Source organism: Bombus terrestris, chromosome 5 (assembly GCF_910591885.1).
Source record: "Bombus terrestris chromosome 5, iyBomTerr1.2, whole genome shotgun sequence".
Lineage (NCBI taxonomy): Eukaryota > Metazoa > Arthropoda > Insecta > Hymenoptera > Apidae > Bombus > Bombus terrestris.
In genome coordinates, this window is record NC_063273.1 from 3117367 (window position 1) to 3138742 (window position 21376).

A 21376-nucleotide genomic window follows, 5' to 3' on the forward strand; every position below is an offset into this window, starting at 1 on the left:
GTAGTGCCTTTTACGATTTACATTCATTTCCATATTGCATTTCCTCGCCCTTTACAGTACCAGTGAGGAAAAACCTGATTGATTAATGACGTAATAAATAATCCAACGTAGTCTCGCAAAGGAATGAGGCCCGTGGTGCTTCCATAAAATCTTTCATTGGAAGAGCTTTCTACGATTTCTCTTTGAGAAGCATAATATTGCACGCGCGTTTGAAATTAAAAAGTTTTGTATCGAGACTGTGCATCAAGGAATTGGTTTTTATTATTTTGTCAGTTATATCATTTATCATCTTAATTTTTCAAATACGCTTAACTAGCAAAAAGCAACATAGTTTGATATCCATCGATATTTCTCCTGTGTCAGTGTTTCTTATATCTTGTACTTTCATACATGAATAATTGCAGTACAAATCTCGATAAAATAAATTGATTTGGTGATATTCGTGGGTTTCATACGAAAATCACCCTTAGTCGCGACTGATTTTGGCCTGCCATGTTGAAAGCAACTTTCTAAACGTGATCCAAAGATTCAGATCTTACGACGATGGTGCAATAATGCGTGTCATTGATTAATTACGTTTCCTGACTGAAAATTCATAGATTTTTGTCTTTTTATAATTCAAAGGAAATGTACACAACCTGTCTGACAAGTAGCGAGGTTGCCAATATATTAATTTCAACGGAATTCCGAATTCCATTCCTGAGGATGTTTGGAAAAATCATGCATTTTATTCAAAGTATTTTTCTTAGAGATCGATACCACTCCGAATATGGATACTCTGACGTTATTTTCAATAGATAAATTCATGGAAGCAAGTCGTTCGATTTTTAGAAATTCAACGTTAATTGTGTATTTGGACAACGAAATGGAGAAATTTACAGAAGGAAAATTTGACTTTTGAGAGCCTCGAATATCTCCTCGTCCATCCTCTTCATCTTACATTTCTCCGATTCGCTTTCAACTTTCGTCTTTTCCTGGGATAATTGACGGCGCGTCCGAATCGAGAGTGTTTTGATTCGCGCCAGATCCAGCAGCGAGGAGAAAAAAGGAGAACCGGATAAAAGTGAATCGTAGGTCTTGACTCGCGACTCTCCCGGTCTCCTGTTTGTCCGCCAAAACCTGTTGCTGGCGTCCTCCTCCTGCTCGTTTCGCTGCCTTGTGCGCGCCTTCTATTCATCCACCGGTCCCTTTTTCTTCTGGCGAAAGTAAAAATAGTGGTAAGAGAAGAAAAAGGCACACGGGGCAGAATGCACGAAGTTCGTGCGTTGAACGAAGACGTAAAGGTCGGGCCGGGAAAAAGGAGTAAAAGGGAGGAAGAGAGGCCGAGATAGAGGGAGAAAGAGAAGAGAAAAGAGAAGGAGAGAGAGAGAGAGGGTTCTGAGCGGAAGTTGTACACCAAGTGTACGTGTGCAGTCCTGCCGCAGGTGGTACGACGGAACGCAAGGTCGTTTCGATATTATGTAATGCAAAGAGGCAGGAGAGTGCAAGGATACGGAGAGGATCAGCTCTCGACCTCCCTCGGTTGCCCCGGAGGGAACCCATTGTCTTTGGAATTCGGGACAACGTTGGGAGATCATCGTCGAAAACTGAGAAAAAAACCCTTCCTCCCGGCTACATCCAGCGTTTGCCTCTTCCAACCCGCAACTTTCTTTATCCGTAGGGCTTTGATTTTAATGCTTGCATGACGTACCGGGAAAGGTTACAGGAATTCTGGCGTTCGGGGCAGTAGTTATTTTGGAAGGACTTTTTTAGTCAATGTTTTGACTAATTTTTTTTAAATCGGGTTGTACGATCTCTATGTTTTAGGGTGGTAATACGATTCTGATCCTATCTTCAAATGATACTTTTAGTCTATTTACGTTTTACAGTACAATCTATATTCCGGTACCTATAAATCAATCGGTTTATCAATTACTCACGAGGTGCCTTTTAACGATTTGCAAATCGTTTTATGCTCCATGTTTTTGCGCGTTTATCATATCGTTCATCGATCCATGTCCATTCAAGTAAATATCTACGTGTCCAAGTATCCATGTCCATATAATACAATGGCTTCTCTTTTGTGACGTCGTCGTCGTCGTCGGTACAGCTTCGTCGGTCACGGCTGAACGATACAAAGTTATGCGAAAAAATGTGCAATCTTTATCTACGATCTTCGTTCATTGCCATGCCGGTTTATGCAGATATGCCGATTTTTGCCGGTTCTGATCGACCAGCTTGCTTCCACGGCACCGGTGGATTCGCATCTCCATGCTCGAACGATCCTTAAGGGCTCTCTACCCGCAACTTCTTTGGAAAGGGTATCCCCTCGCCCTCTTCACGCTCGTTCACTCACTGGAAATTTTCGTTCACGCATTCGGACACTTTCATTACACCGGCTAATAAACCCTCAGAGCGTGATAGCCTGATGTGCCGGATAAAGCGGCCGTGGAGCCTTTCGCGCGATTGTAAGTCACAATCGTGAGCAATTAATACATCAGCCACCATAGATTAAGAGTTCAGCCGTGGCATTATGCTATATTACCGGTTATGGCAAAGATCAACGGTGATAAATTCTCATTGTGTTCCGTTAATGCAATTTTCCATTCGCCACTTTTTTTGACGGCTTTTCTCATTTCTTTACGATAGGATGTTATTTTACTCTCTTTATGACGCCTGCTTTGGAGTAATATGTGCACTGGAAAGAGTTCTGTTAGGCTAAATGGACGTTCAATATATATTGAAATGGAGGGTTGAATAACTGTAGAGAAACCTTAGAAGGGAGAAAGCTTAGTTGAAATTGCAGAAATAAATTAAAGTATTGGTAAAATTGCAAAATGCACATAATATGTAAAAATATATAACTTTGGAATCGACTTTTGCTTGCTAGAATTTCTTCGAAATTTGACCCACGAGAAAGACACTGAATCGATGATTATTAGCGAAAGGTGAAAAGGTGAAAAAAGGGAGCAGTTTTATAATCTTGTCTCGAAATGTAGGCATCTCGAGGGAAGGTATACGAGAAAGGGCGAACGAAAGAGCCGATGTCAGTCACTTAGTGAAATTTATTCGTCGATCTGTGTCCACTCTGTAAATTATGAAAATTACAGGACAAAATTTTTAACGCTCTTCCTTAACTTTAATTCTATATACTTGTGCCTATAAAGTTACTTCGGTACCACTTTTAACGGGTTCATAATTGCGCCCTTTTATATATGCTGTTCCTGGGCGTGTACCGCGTCATATATCTACTGCATTCTTTATATAAACTGGTTTTATTTATTTCGGATCGTTAACATTAAGTATTAACCGAGCCTATTATTTAGCTATCGCTGGCTTTATGCGAGATTTGTCGTGATTATAAATTTAAATCAAAAAGCAACATTTTACGATCGTTATATACACACTGTCGTGATATTTGTTTATAAGTGGTCATTTAGAGCTACTTTAAAAGGAATTTTTATACAATTTATTGGTATTTGATTTACATTGAGGCAGAAAATTGCCGATGTCTATCGTAATCGCGGTAAATGAAACATGTAAATTAAATAACATTATCGTACAAGTTTCCATAATATTCCTCCTGGTAATGTGAGTTTCTTAGAAGCCTTAATTAAATTTAATGCTAAAATATCTGTGTTTACTTTTTCATGTCGGTTTATTACATACATACTATTATTTATATAGGATAAATCTATAAAACTTGTGGCAAATAAATATAAATAGAACTGTGTATTAGTTTAATAGAATTTTATTTCTGATTTCTTCGATTAGTCTGGCAAAATCTGTATTCTATTGTTTCAATTATACTAAACGAATACTAAAACTAAAAAGTTACAAAATTATATTCTCACGGTTTCTCTAACATAACGCTGAAAATATAAATAAATGATCGAGGAAAAGAAACACTATTGCGATTTGTTAGTTCCTCGTTAGTATTCATATACAATTTATATCTTAATTATCGACTTATCTATGTATCTAGCATATCAGTTTGAAAGCAGCAACGAATAAATATTAAAGTGCAAGCTGCTTACACTTAAAAACTTCTACTCCTTTTAATTGCAAGATCTCATCTAGTAAACATCATGCACACTTCGAATTGAATTAATATCAAAGAAGATAAAATCGGTAAACATAGAATGTTGGCCAATTATCTTGAGAATACTATCAGTGAAGAAAGAATCGATTATTCGAGTCTTGACAGATTATAACTACAGTGATGTGCAAAAGTCTCTGGCCAGATAAATTTTTCACTTTATATTTCGAAAGCGATATCTAAAAGAATTTTAGCTAGTATATTGAGTATAAGATGGTTATAAAACGGTACTTATATTTATATTAAATATGAGTTAAAATTCTTTAAAATATCACTTGTAAAATATAAAATGAAAAATTTATTTAGCCAACAGTTTTTACACATCACTATATATTTCGTATGTAAATAGGAGAAATGAGAGGTTGAAAAAGGACAAATAGCTATGGCATTGAATTTAGTTTTATGAAATTCTATTACGGTAGACACATTTAACCTGTGCCTGAACACTTCTCTCGAACATAAAGTATCCTTGGCATGCGAGCCTACTTGCATACGCCTGAATACGCGTGAGCCGATGGGATTTTTTATCCGCACACTCATTGCGTACTAATTTATGCATATACCAAGGTATGACATCATCAAAATCAATCTTCCGCTAAACTAGTGTTGATTGAATGACCACTCTAGCAAGACCGAAGTTATAGATTCATATTTCATCGTACATAGAAAAGGCGTAAGGCGTTTCATGATAATTATAGCCATGACATGGAAGCTTGATGTGGATTCTGTAGTCGTAGTTGTTTTATGAACTTCTTTATTAATCATTGTTAATTTCTGGTACCGAAGAATGATGTTCAAGCTTGACACATTCGGAAAATTAATTATTTATTTGAACATGTAGAATATCGACTGCTTCCTACATATAATATAGAGGCAAGTCTGGTTTCATACAAAAATCTGTCTAACCTATCCAGGTTAAAACATCGTCTGCATTTCTGCATCCTACCTCGTAAGAAGGATCTCGTCAGACCATCATAGTTCGGTCCACGTGGCTCCATCGTATAGCCATTGGAGAGCAGCAGGAGCCAGATCGGTTCCTCCTCTCTAAATTAAATCCCGCTTCCGACGTGCGTCAGTCAGACGTCGAAATTTCCAAAGTCACTGACGAAGCATTCTTTAATCTCCTTGGGGCGAGTCTTCCCCTCGACAGTTGCACGATCTACCTCCCTCCCTCCATTCCTCTCTCTCTCTCTTTCTCTCTCTCTCTCTCTCTGGCAATACGGGCTAATTCTCCGGGGACAGCATGAATGCGTGTTTCACCGTGTATCAGTTCAACGTGGGCGGCAGGGCAACAGAGGAGTGAGGAGGAGGAATGGAGGAAGGGAGAGGGTCTGTCCTTCTTTGCGCGCGTTGTTTTGTAACGCGAAGAGGGAATGCTAGGAAGGACTGACTATAGAGTGAATGGAGAACGCATAGGATTTATGGTACGCTAACGGATTGGGAGAACGGAACGGAACTGGAAGAAAGAGAGAGATAGAGCGAATGGGCAAAGAGACAGACAGATGCTGGGAGACTAAGAGAAAGAGGTGATGGCGAGGACGACAAGGAGGAAGATAAAAAGGGAGGAGAAAGGAAAAAGGGCAAAGAGAGAAGTTGTAGCGGTGCGTTTCGTAAGGGGCGCGGGAGGCAACAGGTGGGAACCCACTGTCACAAATAAATCCAACACAAACGCCGCTGCCGTCTAGACGGCGATCTGCTGACTAACCATGGGTACCAGATTATCGCGCCGCTTACTTTCTCCTTCCTTCTCTCTCTCTGTCGTTTTTTCTCTCTTCTCTACCCCTTCACCGCTCTTCTTTTCTTTTTCTCGGCTTTTGTTTCTCTTTTTACTTCTCTGTGTGTGTACCTCTGAGACAGTAGGCGATGGAGGAAGAGCGAAAATGAGAGAGAAAAACTTTCTGCGGATGATGGTGCATGAACGGACCAGAGAACGTAAGTACATACGGAGAATAGCGATAGCAAGAGAAGAGAGAAGCGTGAGAAAGATAAGAAACCCGGGTAGATAGAGGCAGGCAGAGACGACTCGTACGCACGACAGGATCAGAGATTGTGCAGGTGTCGTTACACACGCTCCCGAGCGTAAACGCGCTTGCACGTAACGCGCCGTTGCGGAGATAGGTGCACCGCTTGGCATGCGGGTGCACCGTCAGATTGGCCAGCCATCGGTGTCCACACGTTGCTGCCATAGCGCCACAGATTGCCTGTTTACTCGACAGAATCTCTTTTCCCTATTGCCTCTGACAGATACCCGCATATTCGATTGCTCGCGAGTCCGCGCAAATGGTCCGACGTTTTATTAGCTTTTGTTTTGTTCTCGCTTTCGTGATTTTTCATGGTCTTATATTTTTTACGCTTTCGACTTTCCGCCAGGATTCTAGTGGCATTCTGAGCGTTGTTCAGTTAGAATTCTGAAATTAAGTAGATCGTGGTTGTCTGATTAGTTCGATGATGTATGAAATATGTTTATTCGAGTATTTCTTAGATTTCATTATTTATTTTACATTTCTAAATTGCATATATAAAAGTGGAGTTATTTTGCTTAATGTCGCGTTATTAATAAATTTACTATGTATATTCGACTGTATATTCTGTATACTGACAGGTAATCAGTAACTGTCCTAATATTTATGGTCGGTCCTGTATTATACTTTCGACTGTTTTCAACTATATAGAATCTTTTCAATCGAGAATTAAATATACTAGAAGATATATGGCTTAATTTAACTATTTCGCGTATGATTTGTATAACTTAAACATTTCCTGGTTATTGTACTTATTTGAATTCACAGCAGATATCAGAAAGGAGTTTTCCATCTAGACGTGCATCGAATCTGTGCTCGGTACGTGAACGCAATGCAGCCCTAAGTGCTTGTGAAATGAAGGGGATCGTATCGCGTTATAATGCAATATTCTCACGTTGCAAATATTTTAATCGGAGTACTGGAACGATACTGTCGAATGAAACATTCATTACGTTCTGTGAATGGATTATGCCGTGTAGTTCAACGTATTTCCGTTGCAGAACGAAAGTAACCTAACGTAGCAAGAATAAAACATTGATCACGTTTCCGTCATAGAATAGACTAGATTTCAATATTTTTATTAAATATTTTCTCATAATTATGTATAATTATATACTAATATTTTGATAGATCATGAAATAATAAATTTTAAGCAAATAGTTATGTCATAGGTCTGACGATAAATAAAATTCACTCAGTTTCTATTATATGAGATATAGATATATAAATTAAAATAGAATATTCTAAAATTGAGTCATTTAACCCAAATTTCTGTATCATCTACGAGCCAACGATATCAATTAAGGTTCATTCTACTTACGCTATATAATACAAACATACATTATGTATCAAGGATCAAACTATAGAATCTAATCTACTTAAATAACAGAATGATTAATCAAAGTCGATCAAAAATCGTTGTTCGAAACGATTCTTTGACAAGAATCCATTGGATGACGATTCGTGAAGGAAGAAGTCGAGTAGTTCGAGGAGTAGTATGCAGTCAGGATAAAAACAGCGAGCTGCCGGAGATTAGTGAAAAATGTGGCGGTAAAAAGCGAGTAATAGGCGAGTTGACCGTGGCAGAGTCCGAGAACGGATCCAGCCATGGAGCACGATACCCCAGGGAGACACGTAGAGACGGAACGAAATTAACCGGAGCTCAGCCAGGAGGAACCGGACGCGAGCGCATAATGCTGTGCACACAGGAGGGCCGCACACGTGCGCGCATAACCACGTCGTCAGTTTAACAGTCTGTCCAACTGTGTGTACATCCACGTGTCTAGGTGTATACGTGTATACGCGACGGTAATACGTCCGTATGTCGGCTGTCCGTAACGTTAGCCAGGCTAGGAATCCGGCAGCCAGAAGCGGTCGATCGGTCTAGACGAGGTGTGCGTCCATGCCGCCGACACACAGGCGTACATTGTCCGAACAATCGACCAGGCCCGACATACAAATATGTACAACGAGAGATCTATTAATTACAACCAGCAGCAGCCGGCTCTGACTCGTATCGACGAGCGCAAACCGACCGTTCTCGGTGAATCCCGTGGAACGGGACGCAACCAGACAGCCCAGAAAGAACATAATTATTGCGCACGATCGGAAGTTCCTTTGGCTCCTTTTGATGAAATAATTGATTAAATGATTAAACGTTGCGACGTTTGCTGAAAGCAATTAAAGAGTGCGTTTTATTAGCGGCCGTTTAAGTGCTTTGATCGAGGCTCGATTGGCCACTAAACAGAATGTTATTTAATTCGCGTTCTTCACTTTCTTTCCTGCAGTGTATCAACTAAACGTTGAGGGTGTGTTCGATAGATTAATCGGAGGATTAAGCCTTATTGGTGGTAGATTGTTTCTCCTTTCGCATTTTTTTTTTTTTTTTGTGAATGAGTAAGAAATATATTTGAAATGGTATTTGTAGTGGGTACAAATTAGTAGATGGGAAATGCGCGGTTTATCCGGATTTCCGTTCATCCGGATCAGACGTGGTCCCATTACATCGCGGATATGAGCTTCCACTGCACATGCAACATGTAATAGGTTTAACGAGCTTCCGTAGCTACATGAAATGCACAGATGATTCTATTTCCAAACAAAAACACTGAAATAACAAATTTCATAACCTTTAAGGAATATTCGGTAATGAATGGTAACATGTAAAGTTAGAAATTATATCGTATTATACCAACTTATGTTATTTGTTACATACTATATCAAATTCTTATTAAATAGAACCATTGCTATTATAAATAATTCAACTACTACTCACTTATATCTTCTTATATACACTTACAACTTCCATCGTATCAAAAATAAATTCATATAGATTTAAATGTCGTGTACATTCTCCAATCGACCACACAAGTTAAATGGCAGATTTTCCTGACATTACTGTTATCTCGCATCTTTTATATCAACAAGCAACCCGAACCACACCATGCCTAATACCCATCATGCATCCGTTTTCTTTGCCGAAGAACATCTCCACAAATTAGCTTGCCGTCAACGTATCCACCTCCCAGAAGGGGTGACGTTAAACGACGTGTACCCGTCGGTGCTTTCCATCGCGCGGGTGATCGTCGCGATCAATCAGATCGGAGGATCGGAAAAAAAGGAGCTGCCCCCGCTCTCGGTGCGAGGTCTGCCGCCGCCGCGATTATTCGCTGGCTAGATACGTTGTTGAAACGCCGTCTCGTCGGAGGTGCATATCCTAGTGGTAGTCGAAGTAGAAGCGACGTATCGCCCGCACACACCGCACGCGATAGGTCGGTCCTCCTATCGCCGCCAGACGGCTTCCGTCTGGGTAAACACACCGACGTGGCGAGCAGCTTGGCTGGCAGGGCTTACCGACTACCTAGGGACATCCATCACAGGATTATCGCGCGACCATGCTCGCGCGCGGTCAGGACGTGCGGCCTCTCCTCTGTGTCTGCTCTCCATAAAGCCGCCAAAGCGTGCATGTGCAAGCGGACCGCATGTAAGACTACGTCTGCCCGCCTGTCTGTACGTCGCCTCGACGATTCATCGACGTGTACGCATTAAACGAGCCTGGAATTGATTGATAAAGTAGTCGAAGAGTGGCTGAAAGAAAAAAAAGAAAAAGAACATAGGGTGGAACGGGGGTGAATTGATACAAGGTGAAGAGATAAAGGGAATTGGGCTGGACAGAATAAAGATGTGATTGAATGTTTAGATCGAGGGAGAAAAGAAGCGAAGGGATGTTTTTCGAGTTCTGTGTCTTGCAATCTGATACAAATTTTGTTGTACTGCTGTTATTGTTATATTATTGCAATTGTACTCAATTGTTATTGTTATATTATTGCAGTTGTACTCAATTGTTATTGATTATATTATTGCAATTGAGGAATTTAAATTCAGTTATCAAGAATTTTAGGAGTTTAAGTTGAGAAATGATGTTCGATGGTCACAAGAAGTATTTGTATACCATTGTGTTTATTATTGCATTTATGTTCATTCAATTGTAGTAAATTTCGTATTATCTAACAGTTCTTTCATGTGATCACCAAAATTTGATACTATGAAATGTCAAGTTAATGAAAGAAAGTAGAGTAAAGAAGAAGGGAAACAATTATATTTTAGATTTTGTGGTGTTAGGAAGATAATAGGTAGTTTCATAATTCATGAATGAAATTCTATGAGAACGAAGGGGAAGACATAAATAAAGAAGGAAACGCAATAGTAGAAAATTGGCTGACCACTGTCGTCTGGATCTACTGCGTAACTGGTATGAATTAAATTAGACTCATTGTCGTCTGAATTATAAGTCTGCCATCGTAAAAATCGAAGAAAGGCAAGAATAAAGCAAATATAAGGTAGAAATATATTTATGAACTACTAACAATAATTAAAAAATTCCAAATATACGTATCTGTATATTTAATTTCGTATTCGTAAGAAATGATAAAGCAGACATATTTCAGTCCTTCTATAAATATTTTAGACCTAAAATGACTTATTAAGATTAACTAAAAATCATTTTTCTGAACTAAATATAATTAATAGCGTTCCATTAAAAAGTTTCTTTTATATTGAATTCCTCTGAACCTTCTTTGCCTTGTTCTATCTTTATAATATAATAGAAGGAAGAAGTAAAATAAGTAAAAAAAAAAGAAGCAAAGAGTGCAACGTAACAGAATAGATAACGGATGTAGAGTGTACAAGAAAAAAGGAAGAGTAATGAGGAATACGAAGGAGAGACGGAAGGAAAGAGAATAAAAAGGTAATAAGGCAGGACATTGCAGTAACATGGTGTCGAGTTTGGTCAGGATGTGCGGCATCTCTGTGTCTGTCTGCTCTCCATAAAGCCGTCAAAGTGTATGTATACAAGCGTCTGAATGCCGCATGTAAGACTACGTCTGCCCATTTGTCTATATGCTTGTCTAGGACGGATGCACATGCATGTGTATGCATTCTGCGAACGAGACATATGAATGAACAAGCGACTGGCAACGATCTGTTGCCTCGTTTCACGAACGAAAGCTCCGTCTGGTCGTTTGTTCTATGACATTAATTGTCTAGTTTAACATTTTTTATGTATATCCCTCTGTGTTAAACTTATGTAGTATAAGAATTTCTAGTTTAAATCGTATAAAGCGATCCGTAAGATGGATTAAATTAAATAATTTTGTTCAAATATTTTAAAAAATCATACTATATCACATTCCTAACATTTTTACTTTGGTATTCGTATTGTAATTAAACATTTTATTCATCTATGTAGTGATATTGAATATTTTAACTAATGTAACACGTATCAAATTATATTAGTTAATTTAGGTTACCGTATAATAATCTAATCAAGTTAGGTGATCGTAGTTAATTAACGATTAGAAATCTAGGAGGATAATGGAGTTTAGAATTCCATTGCGAATTTATGAAACAAATTACAATCGTTTAAAATTGTAACTGGATTATCGTTTATCGCAAAAGAATTGTGGAATAATTCTATCATTTAAATGAGTCTTGATTTAGAGGCGTGCATCGGTGTATGTTTTACGCAAATTCACACGTATACATAGAGGTAGAAGCGCGATGGGAAGCGGTGATGGTGACGAGGATGAAGGTACCTGCGCCTTAGTTTATCTAGTTTAGTCTAGCAAGTCCAGAGTCTATAGACGACCAAACACTAATTAATTCTGTGCAAACATGCCGCGGCTCAGCGACTAAGAGATCGTTGGCTCCGATGGCTGCGCAAGAACGTTCCTCCAAGAGTGGAGGATTCGTAGAGTTCCTGGAGTTTCATTTTGGACTTGCTTTCGAGTATTTACCAGGGGAAACGTTGACCGAAAGTAATTGGCCCACATTTTCCGAGTACAGGGCTTCCGCTCTTGCTGCTTTAAGTTATTTCAGTGCACGCTTCACGATCACCGTTGCTTTTAATTTGATCTACTAGAGAGGAGGAGAATGTTTTCTTATTTCTTTTGTAGGCAGAGCGCTCCTCCTCGAATTATTCTACAGAAAATAATTTTGGCAAAGCGATGTTTTCGTAATAACGATAAAAAATGTAACAATTTAGTCGTAGAAGCTCTATTGTGGTATTTATGTGTTTTTATTTTGACGCGAGTTATTCGCTTTATCTATCTTTATTTTTCTCCTGTAAAATTGGTTTACTGACGGACAAAGTACGCAGTTGTTTAAATCTTTGCTAATATGAAAATAATTTGAAGTAATTGTTCTTTCCTTATTAAACATTCTAAGCCTGTACCAATTATACAACTTTATATCGCAAATTTTTGTGATATACAAATTTTTGAGCATCTTCGAAAATTGCTGTTTAATGGATTAAATGTACATACATTCATAATCTGTTTATGGCTCAGCAATTAGAAATGAAATATTCCAAACTGCAAGAGACTCGACAAAAGACACAAAATGATTCTTCAAATTACTATTCCCCAAATAACTTTCGACCATCTTCATCTTTTTACCATCTATTTTCCCAAAGCAATTTCCGAAAAGAACGTCGCAATCACAGCATCGTTCCCTAGATCGAATCGCGCTGGCATGTCGTTCATTCAATCTTTGCTTCGACAGCCGCGTGTCAGAGAAATAGACTTTGTAGTAGAGAAAGAAAAGCGGCATCCTTTGAAAGCCATCGAAGGAAAAGCGCGAAGAGATAGAGAGAGTGCGAGTCGCGACATTTATTTCTACAGGTAACACAGAGCGTCGCCTCCACCACCACCAATTCCATCGTCGACGCCTCTGGCAGACATAGTGGCGACGTTGTAAACGAGCAAAGTTTCGAACCCAATATGCTGTCTCCGCGCTCCGGAGAGCCCATATTCAACCTGTCAAGGTGCTTGGTGCACGTGCGTCCGCGTCTCGCTTCCCGGCATGCCAGACGGGCAAACCGGGACAAACTTTCGAACTGGCACAGACCGTCTGGCACCCTACCACCTACTGCCGGCGAACCCGCGAATTCTCAATATGTTATTGTACTAGCGGCACCGTTTTATCTGTGGATGCCTCTCCCAACTGGCAACGAATGAACGAACGACCGACTGTTGTCGGTGTCTGGCTCTCTCTCTCTCTCTCTCTCTCTTTCTGTGTTTCTAGTCTCGCAATTTTGCTTCCTCCTCGTCCCGAACCGGGTGGCCTGGAAGTTCAAAGGTGCATATGCACCACGCTGCGTCGATTCCGGCCGAGATGTCTCCTTTCTCTCGCTGGAAATCGTCGGCGCCGGTCGTGTATTGCACCGCTGCGCTGGTGGCCTGACTTCCTCACCAACACGGAAACCAGCGGAAACAACTCTGGTCATCGGCGTGATCTTGCGCGATCGAATTTGTTCGCTCGGGAATGAAATTTACTTTCGAGCATTTGGATCGTATCGGTGGAATGCCATGCTTGAGAGATGGGAGAAAGGTTTTATTCTTTTTGTTAAAGCACGAAATTTTGTGTAGAATATAAAATAGATATGGAAATGTAATTGATACTTTCTCATTGTCTATTGTCTTTCATCTTTTCGTACGATAATTGACATTTATTAAATGTTACGATTATTTCGTACGTCGATATACTGCGGATTTGAGAGAGCATTTTTAAAGCTTTATCAGTGCTAGATATCGTAATAGGAGCTGTTATCTGTAATAGAATAGGAATTGAATAAGATTGCGGAAGGAAAACGCGTGGGTAGGAAAAATGGGTAACAGGCGTGAACATCATCGACGCGGCGACGAGTTTGCATCGTCTAATAGGAAATCACGGTACATTGCCTCCGCTCGCCTGTGTCATTCATCTAGCCAGCTTGGCCTATTTCCCTATTTTCCACCCTTTTAGTTCCCGCTTTGTCTCCGCGCATCAGTTTTCGCGTTTCGTTGCCAGCAGTTCCATGCTTTATTGTCTGCTTTACAGCTCTTTTTGGACCAGACTACTATTACATATATATTTTCATAGCTAACGCTGAAGCCTCGGATAAGATCATCTTTCCGTTGCATATATTTGAACAGAGTTACTTAACAAATTATAGCAGTTGTAACATAAAAAATTATAAAAAATTTAGAATTTAAAAAAGTTAGAGGAATGTTGCAGATTAAAAAGTTTCTTTTCCCTATAAAAATTGAAGCATCTCGAGAATAGTTACAGAAATCAATTACGCAATATAAAGATTTAAAATCATGAAATCCGTAGAAAATTTAAGGTAGTTAAAAGATACGTTTCTAATTAATATTTAATTATTATTCGATTGGAATTGGTTGAATTATTTCGAATCTTACGGCTGGTGTCGTCAGGACCTGGCTAAAGCAATGATTCACACAGATAAAACAAAGAGTTTTCTCATAAAGTAAGTATGATATCTGGGTCGCGACATTAGAGCAACGATCGATCGGACTCGATGGAAATAATTCAATGATCGAACATTGTTCGGTTCACTTGGCTGTCTATAGCTTATATTACGAGCCGCTTCTCCGTTCAGCCATCGATTTATGTCTGTCTGCATCGTACATAAGAAAACGGTCGCGCTGTTCCATCGTCCAACAGACATTTTTAATCCATTTTTAATAAGTAATCCGGGTATCATTGTCTCGTCCATCTGTTCATCGTGAGCAGCTGTGATAAGTTTAGACTTGAACGATCGATGGTCCACGTATTATACTGTCTCTTCTTTAAAAGATCGAATCGAGAAGATTGCTCGTGTCGCATCTTGTCATCTTACAACGAGATCAGTAAGGAATTAATAACATTAAAAGTTCTTTTTAGGAAGAAAAGATAGTGAGATACTTAATCGTAATAAAAATATTTAATAAGACAGAAAGATAATGTGATAGTTTTGTTAACCCTTATCTATTTCTGTAATATATCCTGGTTACATTTTGTATGTTCAAGTTTTATAATAAATAGAGAAAAACAGAAGGTTTTTAAGGATGTAAATTTTGATATAATTTTATAAACATTTACTGCTAAAGACAATTAGAGACTTTTTCTTTCTCTGTTTTCGTCCATAGCAACTACTCTCCTCTTATTACGAACGTTTTATATTGACACATTTTCTAAAATTTATATAACTCTAAGGGGTTGCACATACGAGATTGATTAAAATTCTATGAAAATGTTTAAATTATCCATATGCAAAAATTCTATTGATAGGTGTACTTTTAATAGGTAGTACGATATGAATAATTATCCTCGGTCCAGTTGCGGCTTAATTATCGCCAATTAAATCTCGTCGTACCTGTCCGCTACAAAAGCAAATGCTTCATTAATTCATTCAGAGCCAACGTTGCGTTAACATAATATTCACAATCTTTTTCAGTCAGTTTGTATCAACGAATTTTGCCTTCTAACATCGCAATTATAAAAGAAAATCTCATTGATTTACTTAACATTCTTATCATCGTCGTTCCTTCATTCGCCTAGTTTCCACGATCTTACGAAGTTCCAAGAAATTAGCAAATAAATTATCTAAATTACATAAAAATTCGGCCGATCTTGAAAGCGAGCAAAAGAACGGAAACTAATGATGCAAGATTATAGCAGGTGGACTCGTCTATCGAGAGTAATAAAAGGCACGCGACGCGGCGTTACATAAAGGTTAGGTAACCGTTCAAAATTCACCAGGCGATGACTCAACGATGAGCCAACAGAAAAACTAATTCCGTTCCGAGATAACATTTCGGGCCGGGGAGATTAATCATCTTCGTGACATAAATCAGGTAAAATATATATTCGCGATGGTTCCATTGGCTATGACGGAGGAGGGATGAAAAGAGACGGAGACGAAAGAGGAAAGGTCGTCGTGGTGTTCGTCTTTTGCGAGCAGCGAGAGGAGAGAACGGACGAGCGAGCGCCAGTTATAATATATATAAGTGGTCTAGACAGGCCAGACGGATGCATCATCGCCATCATCGTCGAGCGAGAAAGCGAAACTCGAGTCGAGCCGTTTTGCTCCTGAACGTCTCGCGAGCTCGTCAATCGAGTAACGAGCGCTCATTTTACGCGCACGATAACGCGTCTGTCGCTCGATCATGATCCGTTCTCGTCTTTCCTCCGACGATCCTCCCTGTATACCTCCTTTTCGCGAATTTCTACTACCATCTTCGTCCTTTTCTTGCTTCCTTCGAGGAATCGAGTACGAGACACGATGGCGAGAATGGTACAAGCAGGAAATTTCCATAGCAGAAATTCTTGTTGTTAAATGTTGGTTAAAGTACTTCAGGAATGTGATATTTTTAATAGTTTGGGAAAGAGATCGTGTGAATTAAATATTTTTAGAAAGTTTTCTGTATAAATAGCTGGGGAACAGGACGATGCGTTGAGGTTTCGATAGAGCGAGGATTCGCAATCCTATCCCCTTTTATATAAGATCGATGTTACATATATTAGTAGAGTAGTAAATAAGTAATTGCTAAAAATCTTGGTGGTGAAATTGTCTATAAAGATAATTGTAACTAAAAATAATTACAACGACTCACAGGGAACACCGTGCAACCCCTTTGATGCTCTTCCTTGATGATCGGTGAACTACAGTTTGACAATCTGAATGGCGCTTTTGTTTTCTTGGAAAGTTTAATCACCTAAGAAATTTCTGTACCATGTTATAATTAATGATTTTGAAGTGTTGGTTACAAGTTTTTTCTTATGTATCACGTTTACGTAAGTTTAATTTTTACATCGACTGGAAATTAATTCAATGTATGCTTTAAAAAAATTGATCAGTAATTAAAACGGTATATTTGCGGTAAGAAAATCGATCAATACAGCGACTGAGTATTTATCAAAGCCGTGTTAATTATTATATTTCGCCATTCCTTAGTTTACCGTTTCTTTAATGAGTTATTTCTGCGACTTGGTGAATTCCACGTAGGCGAAAGTAAGAACACTCGACTCTGTTAAAGCCTAAAAACCATTCGTCTGTATTGCATTTTGCAGCTGCTTCAAACTTATAAACGAGGTTCTTTTAAGTTACAGCGAGTGGGCAAAGAAACTTTATGAAATGGATCTTGAGATTTTCCGAGGCGCTTGGCTTTCTGTGAAACGACTCCGAGATTCCTTGTAATTTCTAGTGGTTAATATTTAATACGATAAATTCAATTCCCATCGTTCTAAGCGATTTTCCCTTTAGCGATTTTTAATTATTACTCCTTGATTCACTTATATAGTCGCTGTGTAAATAGAAATCATAAATTCGATACAATTATACAAAAATTCTTATTATATCTGTTTCATCAGATCAGTTTCCATTTCGAACACCAACTATTCTGAACCACCGTAAGAAACTTAACATGTTCCACTTTCTATCTAAAATTTTATCTATGTATATTCTCAATTAATAATTTGAAGCATTTAGAGCTAGTGACTACCTTAAGCAAATAGATTTTTATTTTTCGAAAATGTTTGTCCCGACTAGAAAAGCAAAAGATGCTCCTTTTAATGGAGGTGTATGTATAGCAAATTTATCTTTACCTCTCTTGTTTATATTGTACCTCAAACTGACAAATTTTCCTCTGATACTTTTATCGTCTTTCTCTGGTCTTATTTTTCAATTTTATTATCATTTCATTCGTCTCCGGCTTTGAGGCACTTTTCTTAGATATTTTTATCTTCAGCCAGATCGGACTTTGTTTTCGTGCTGAAATCCTTTCGTCGTATTTTCTTTCTACGCTCTTTCCATTCTTTCATTTTCGTCTCTTTTCCTTTCAACCAAGTAAGTCAAGTGTCGACGAAGCTAGATAGGGCCTCATTTACAAGCCAGACGGGGGAGGCCACTTGCCCTAAATACGCGTCAAGAGAGGGTATTCTGCCCAGTGGTTGCGACTCGAAACTTAAAATAACCCTTCCCTCGATAACACCCGTCGCCGAATAATCTTTCGTTTCTCCGTTCTTCGATCTCGTTTCTTCTTTATATTTATGCTATAGAGATGGCGCGAATAAAGTATAGCAAACGATATACAATTAAGTAAATAGTCAGTTGTGTTTGGTGCTTAAATAAAGAGTAGAATTGACCTTTATGGTTTGATTAAATTTTGCTTTCTTCCTAAACATTTTACGATACACATATCGTAGATGGAAATTTAATGAACGTGGTGATATTTTGCATTACATAGAGGCTGTCCTTGTATCCTTAATATTAAAAAAATAGCCAGCAACTACAGTTAAACTACGTAAATAATCCATAGTATCCAACCGTAACGTCCGCTTGCTATAATTAAACGATAGGATAAGGAAGAAGAAAAAAATAAAAACGCATTTATGTAAAACAGCGTATGAAACATTATGTGGGAACAATTATCTGCTTATCTCGTATTCATTTATGTTCTTTGCTTGCAGGTACCTTTGACGAATAATCCGAGCAAAACCGGTCTCGGCGCAACCAGCGAATTTCCTACAATCGAGCTAGATTCTACGACGGAAAAGAAGCAGGCGTTGTGGCGAAAGACCCAGCAACGTTACAAAGAAATAACCGACCATGCGAAATAATTGCACCGTGAACGTTTGTCGGGAAAAACGCTTGATTTGCATTGCACGCGCTTTTTCATCGTCTGTCACGGTAAGCGAAGACAATTACGTTCGACCGTAAAAATTCTCATCACCGTCATGTGAAATACGGAATTTCGAAAAATTCTAACGCTCATTGCTAGACAATTTTTGAATCGTATATACATAGAAAGAAAATTTGACGGATCGAGTGGAAAATAGAAACAAAAGTGTAAAGTATAAATAAGAATATGCCAGGTTGTTGATGTTACATATTTCTTATATATCGACTTATAATTTTTCTCTAGTATGAATTACAATTTTTTTTTTGTAATAAAGGATATTTCTCCCAATATGGTTGCGTGTGTTATGAGTTAGCGGTTATTGAAATATTATTAAAAATTGTCATGTTCCTGTTAGAATATGAGAAAATGATCTCAATTTAAGGATATACAACAAGAATTATCAATTGTATTGGTTTTTCTGTTTATTGATATCCGCTCCGTTATTATTATGTTTTTATAATTAGATGACATATTGGAAATTTATTATTTCATATCCTCTAATCCTCTATCCTAATTTACTTTCTCATGATACTCCTTATTCTTCTCTTTTTGTAACAAATACGATAGCTACATGTATCTTATATTCCCGTATCTGAATCCACCCTTTTTCTTTTCACAAACAATTTTTATTTATGCAATCACCACTTGAGTTTTATTACATTGAAATTGGAAATCTCAATCTTGGGATTTTTTATAGACCTTCTTTAGTACCAATTATCTTCTATGTACGTTTTCAGATTGCTTCCAAATTTTGCCGATATAATCAGGACAATCGTATCTCGTATCGTTACAACGATAAGGAAATTTCAAAGAGTTTCGTATGCGATACATAATATATCAATTCTAAAAAAAATTTCCAAATATCCGAATACTTTCGTAAACCACTGTATGAACAATTTTAACGATTCAAAGTTTCCGTCAATCACACAACGGTCCTATTTTTTACCATCATTAAGCTGTTAATATCACCATGAAAAGTAACGAGGGAAACGATGGGGAACAGAGGAAATAATTGCATCTCGCATCGAAAACGCGTACGGATTCGTTGCAATTGAAGCAAAGAGAGTCTTAGACCGTTCATTTCATCCAAGACACGGTTCGTTTCTCTGGACACTCCGGTGCACCGGCGATATTTATAAAGCAAACTTCACGGTGCAAAGACCTCGGCGCAAGTGTACCGAGCCGAGCCGTAAGTTTAGGCCAAGCCCTTAACTCCTTCGGCACATCGTGCGGTTTTCATAATAAACTACTTCCAGCGACGCTCGATCTCCATTATTTTTACGGCGCGCCTCGTGGCCACGACGTTTGTCACGATTTCCAGGCGGTTCGCGACCGGAACCACGACGCTTGCAACTCCGTTTTCTGATCGGTCTATTAAAATTTCTGCATGATTTAAACGCGTTCCTTATACGTGTTTCTAGCGATTTTTTTCTTTTTTTGTTACGAGTTTTGCCACACGACACTTATTTCTTCGATATATTTGAATTAACATATTCGCGATCAATTTCACAAATAGCCGTCTACATGTAAATAGGGAAATGGTTAAATTCCATTCATTTTTATCGTATCTTGTTATTTCTATGGAAATGGGAAGACTTGAGATTCAGAAAATTAAGAAAATATCGTATGGAATGCGATGTACAATAAGTTTTTACGTTTACTGTTTCAATTAATAGAAAATATTAGATCAACAGGAATTTTAATTATTAAATTGAACACGTATTGTATATTTCCTTCTTATACCAAATACGTGTTATTAAATATGATGAACTTTACGGTGCACTTATATACAGTTCTTCCATAGTCTTCAATGAAAGACATTTGTCAAACAGTTTATATCTCTACGTGATTGTATTTAATAACTTGAATTACTATCTGAAGTTGAGGAAAGTTCAACAGGAAGATCAGTGGAAGGTTCGGTAGAACAACGAGACTGCGGCTCTGTTGCGAAGACAGTAAGACGTCATTCGTTTTATGTTATTCACTTTGTGTCGCTCGTTTTGATCGTTTTGCGGTGCTATTGTTGTCTGCCTCCATCAGTAGACGGACATTCATATTCGTTAGAAGTATTTACGGTGACTCGTTTGATTTAAGTATATCGATGATGATTTTAACATTGTTTGACTTCATAAATTTTGTCTATTCTACCATTTCTATTACTGTTCTATCGTCTTTGATCAATATATCTCGTCATAAATCAGCTATTTTCTCTCTAAAATAAATACGAAGTGCTTACACCAGGAGAACCAAAACTTTGAAAATGATTGCAATTGTCACCCAACAAAAATCCAATGTTCATTCCAAAAGTGTTGCGTATTTAATTATAAACCCAAATGAAAGAACAGTTCTCAGCTATTAGATGCATTAAGATTTAAAATTCAAGGAACGCGTGACATCATTTTTCTCTCTATGATTTTCATCCATCGTGTGTTTCTGTTTCGCACAATTCAACAAAATGTTCATTTCTCCTCTTCTTCGAATTACGCTCTCCTCTTCGTCCGTAGCTTTATCTCGAATTAACAAACGCAACGTCATGTTGCGACCATTTTCACAGAGACGCTCGTAAACGGGTTCAACCATGAGCAGAGGGACGTCGTAAAACACGGAGACAAGTGGCAGGAAACATGGCGGTGACAAGCGAAGACAACGAATTAGTCTCTTTAATTATCGAACTCGACACGACTTCACGCTTATATTCGTCCTTTTTGCTAAAATAGTTTCCGCTAAGACACGGGACAGTTGGTTATCGATGGAGAGGATCAGCAGCCCGGATT

At 38.4% G+C, this 21376-nt stretch overlaps 1 protein-coding gene across 7 annotated transcripts in view; it reads left to right on the forward strand.

Annotated features, from left to right (window-relative positions):
• The window catches only part of LOC100643690 (angiogenic factor with G patch and FHA domains 1), an 82662-nt gene that overhangs the window by 7290 nt on the left and 53996 nt on the right, over positions 1–21376 (forward strand). For 4 of the 7 annotated variants that reach the window (XR_007224011.1, XR_007224009.1, XR_007224008.1 and 1 more), the window contains exon 9: positions 18391–18610. Coding sequence is in view for 3 of the 7 variants with exons in the window: in XM_003395705.4 (XP_003395753.1) it covers positions 18391–18540 (150 nt within the window). In the remaining 4 variants the exon portion in view is untranslated. Of the gene's footprint in view, positions 1–18390; positions 20285–21376 lie in introns of those variants that run through there. The other 3 variants (XM_003395705.4, XM_012308888.3, XM_012308889.3) reach the window with 1 other exon arrangement.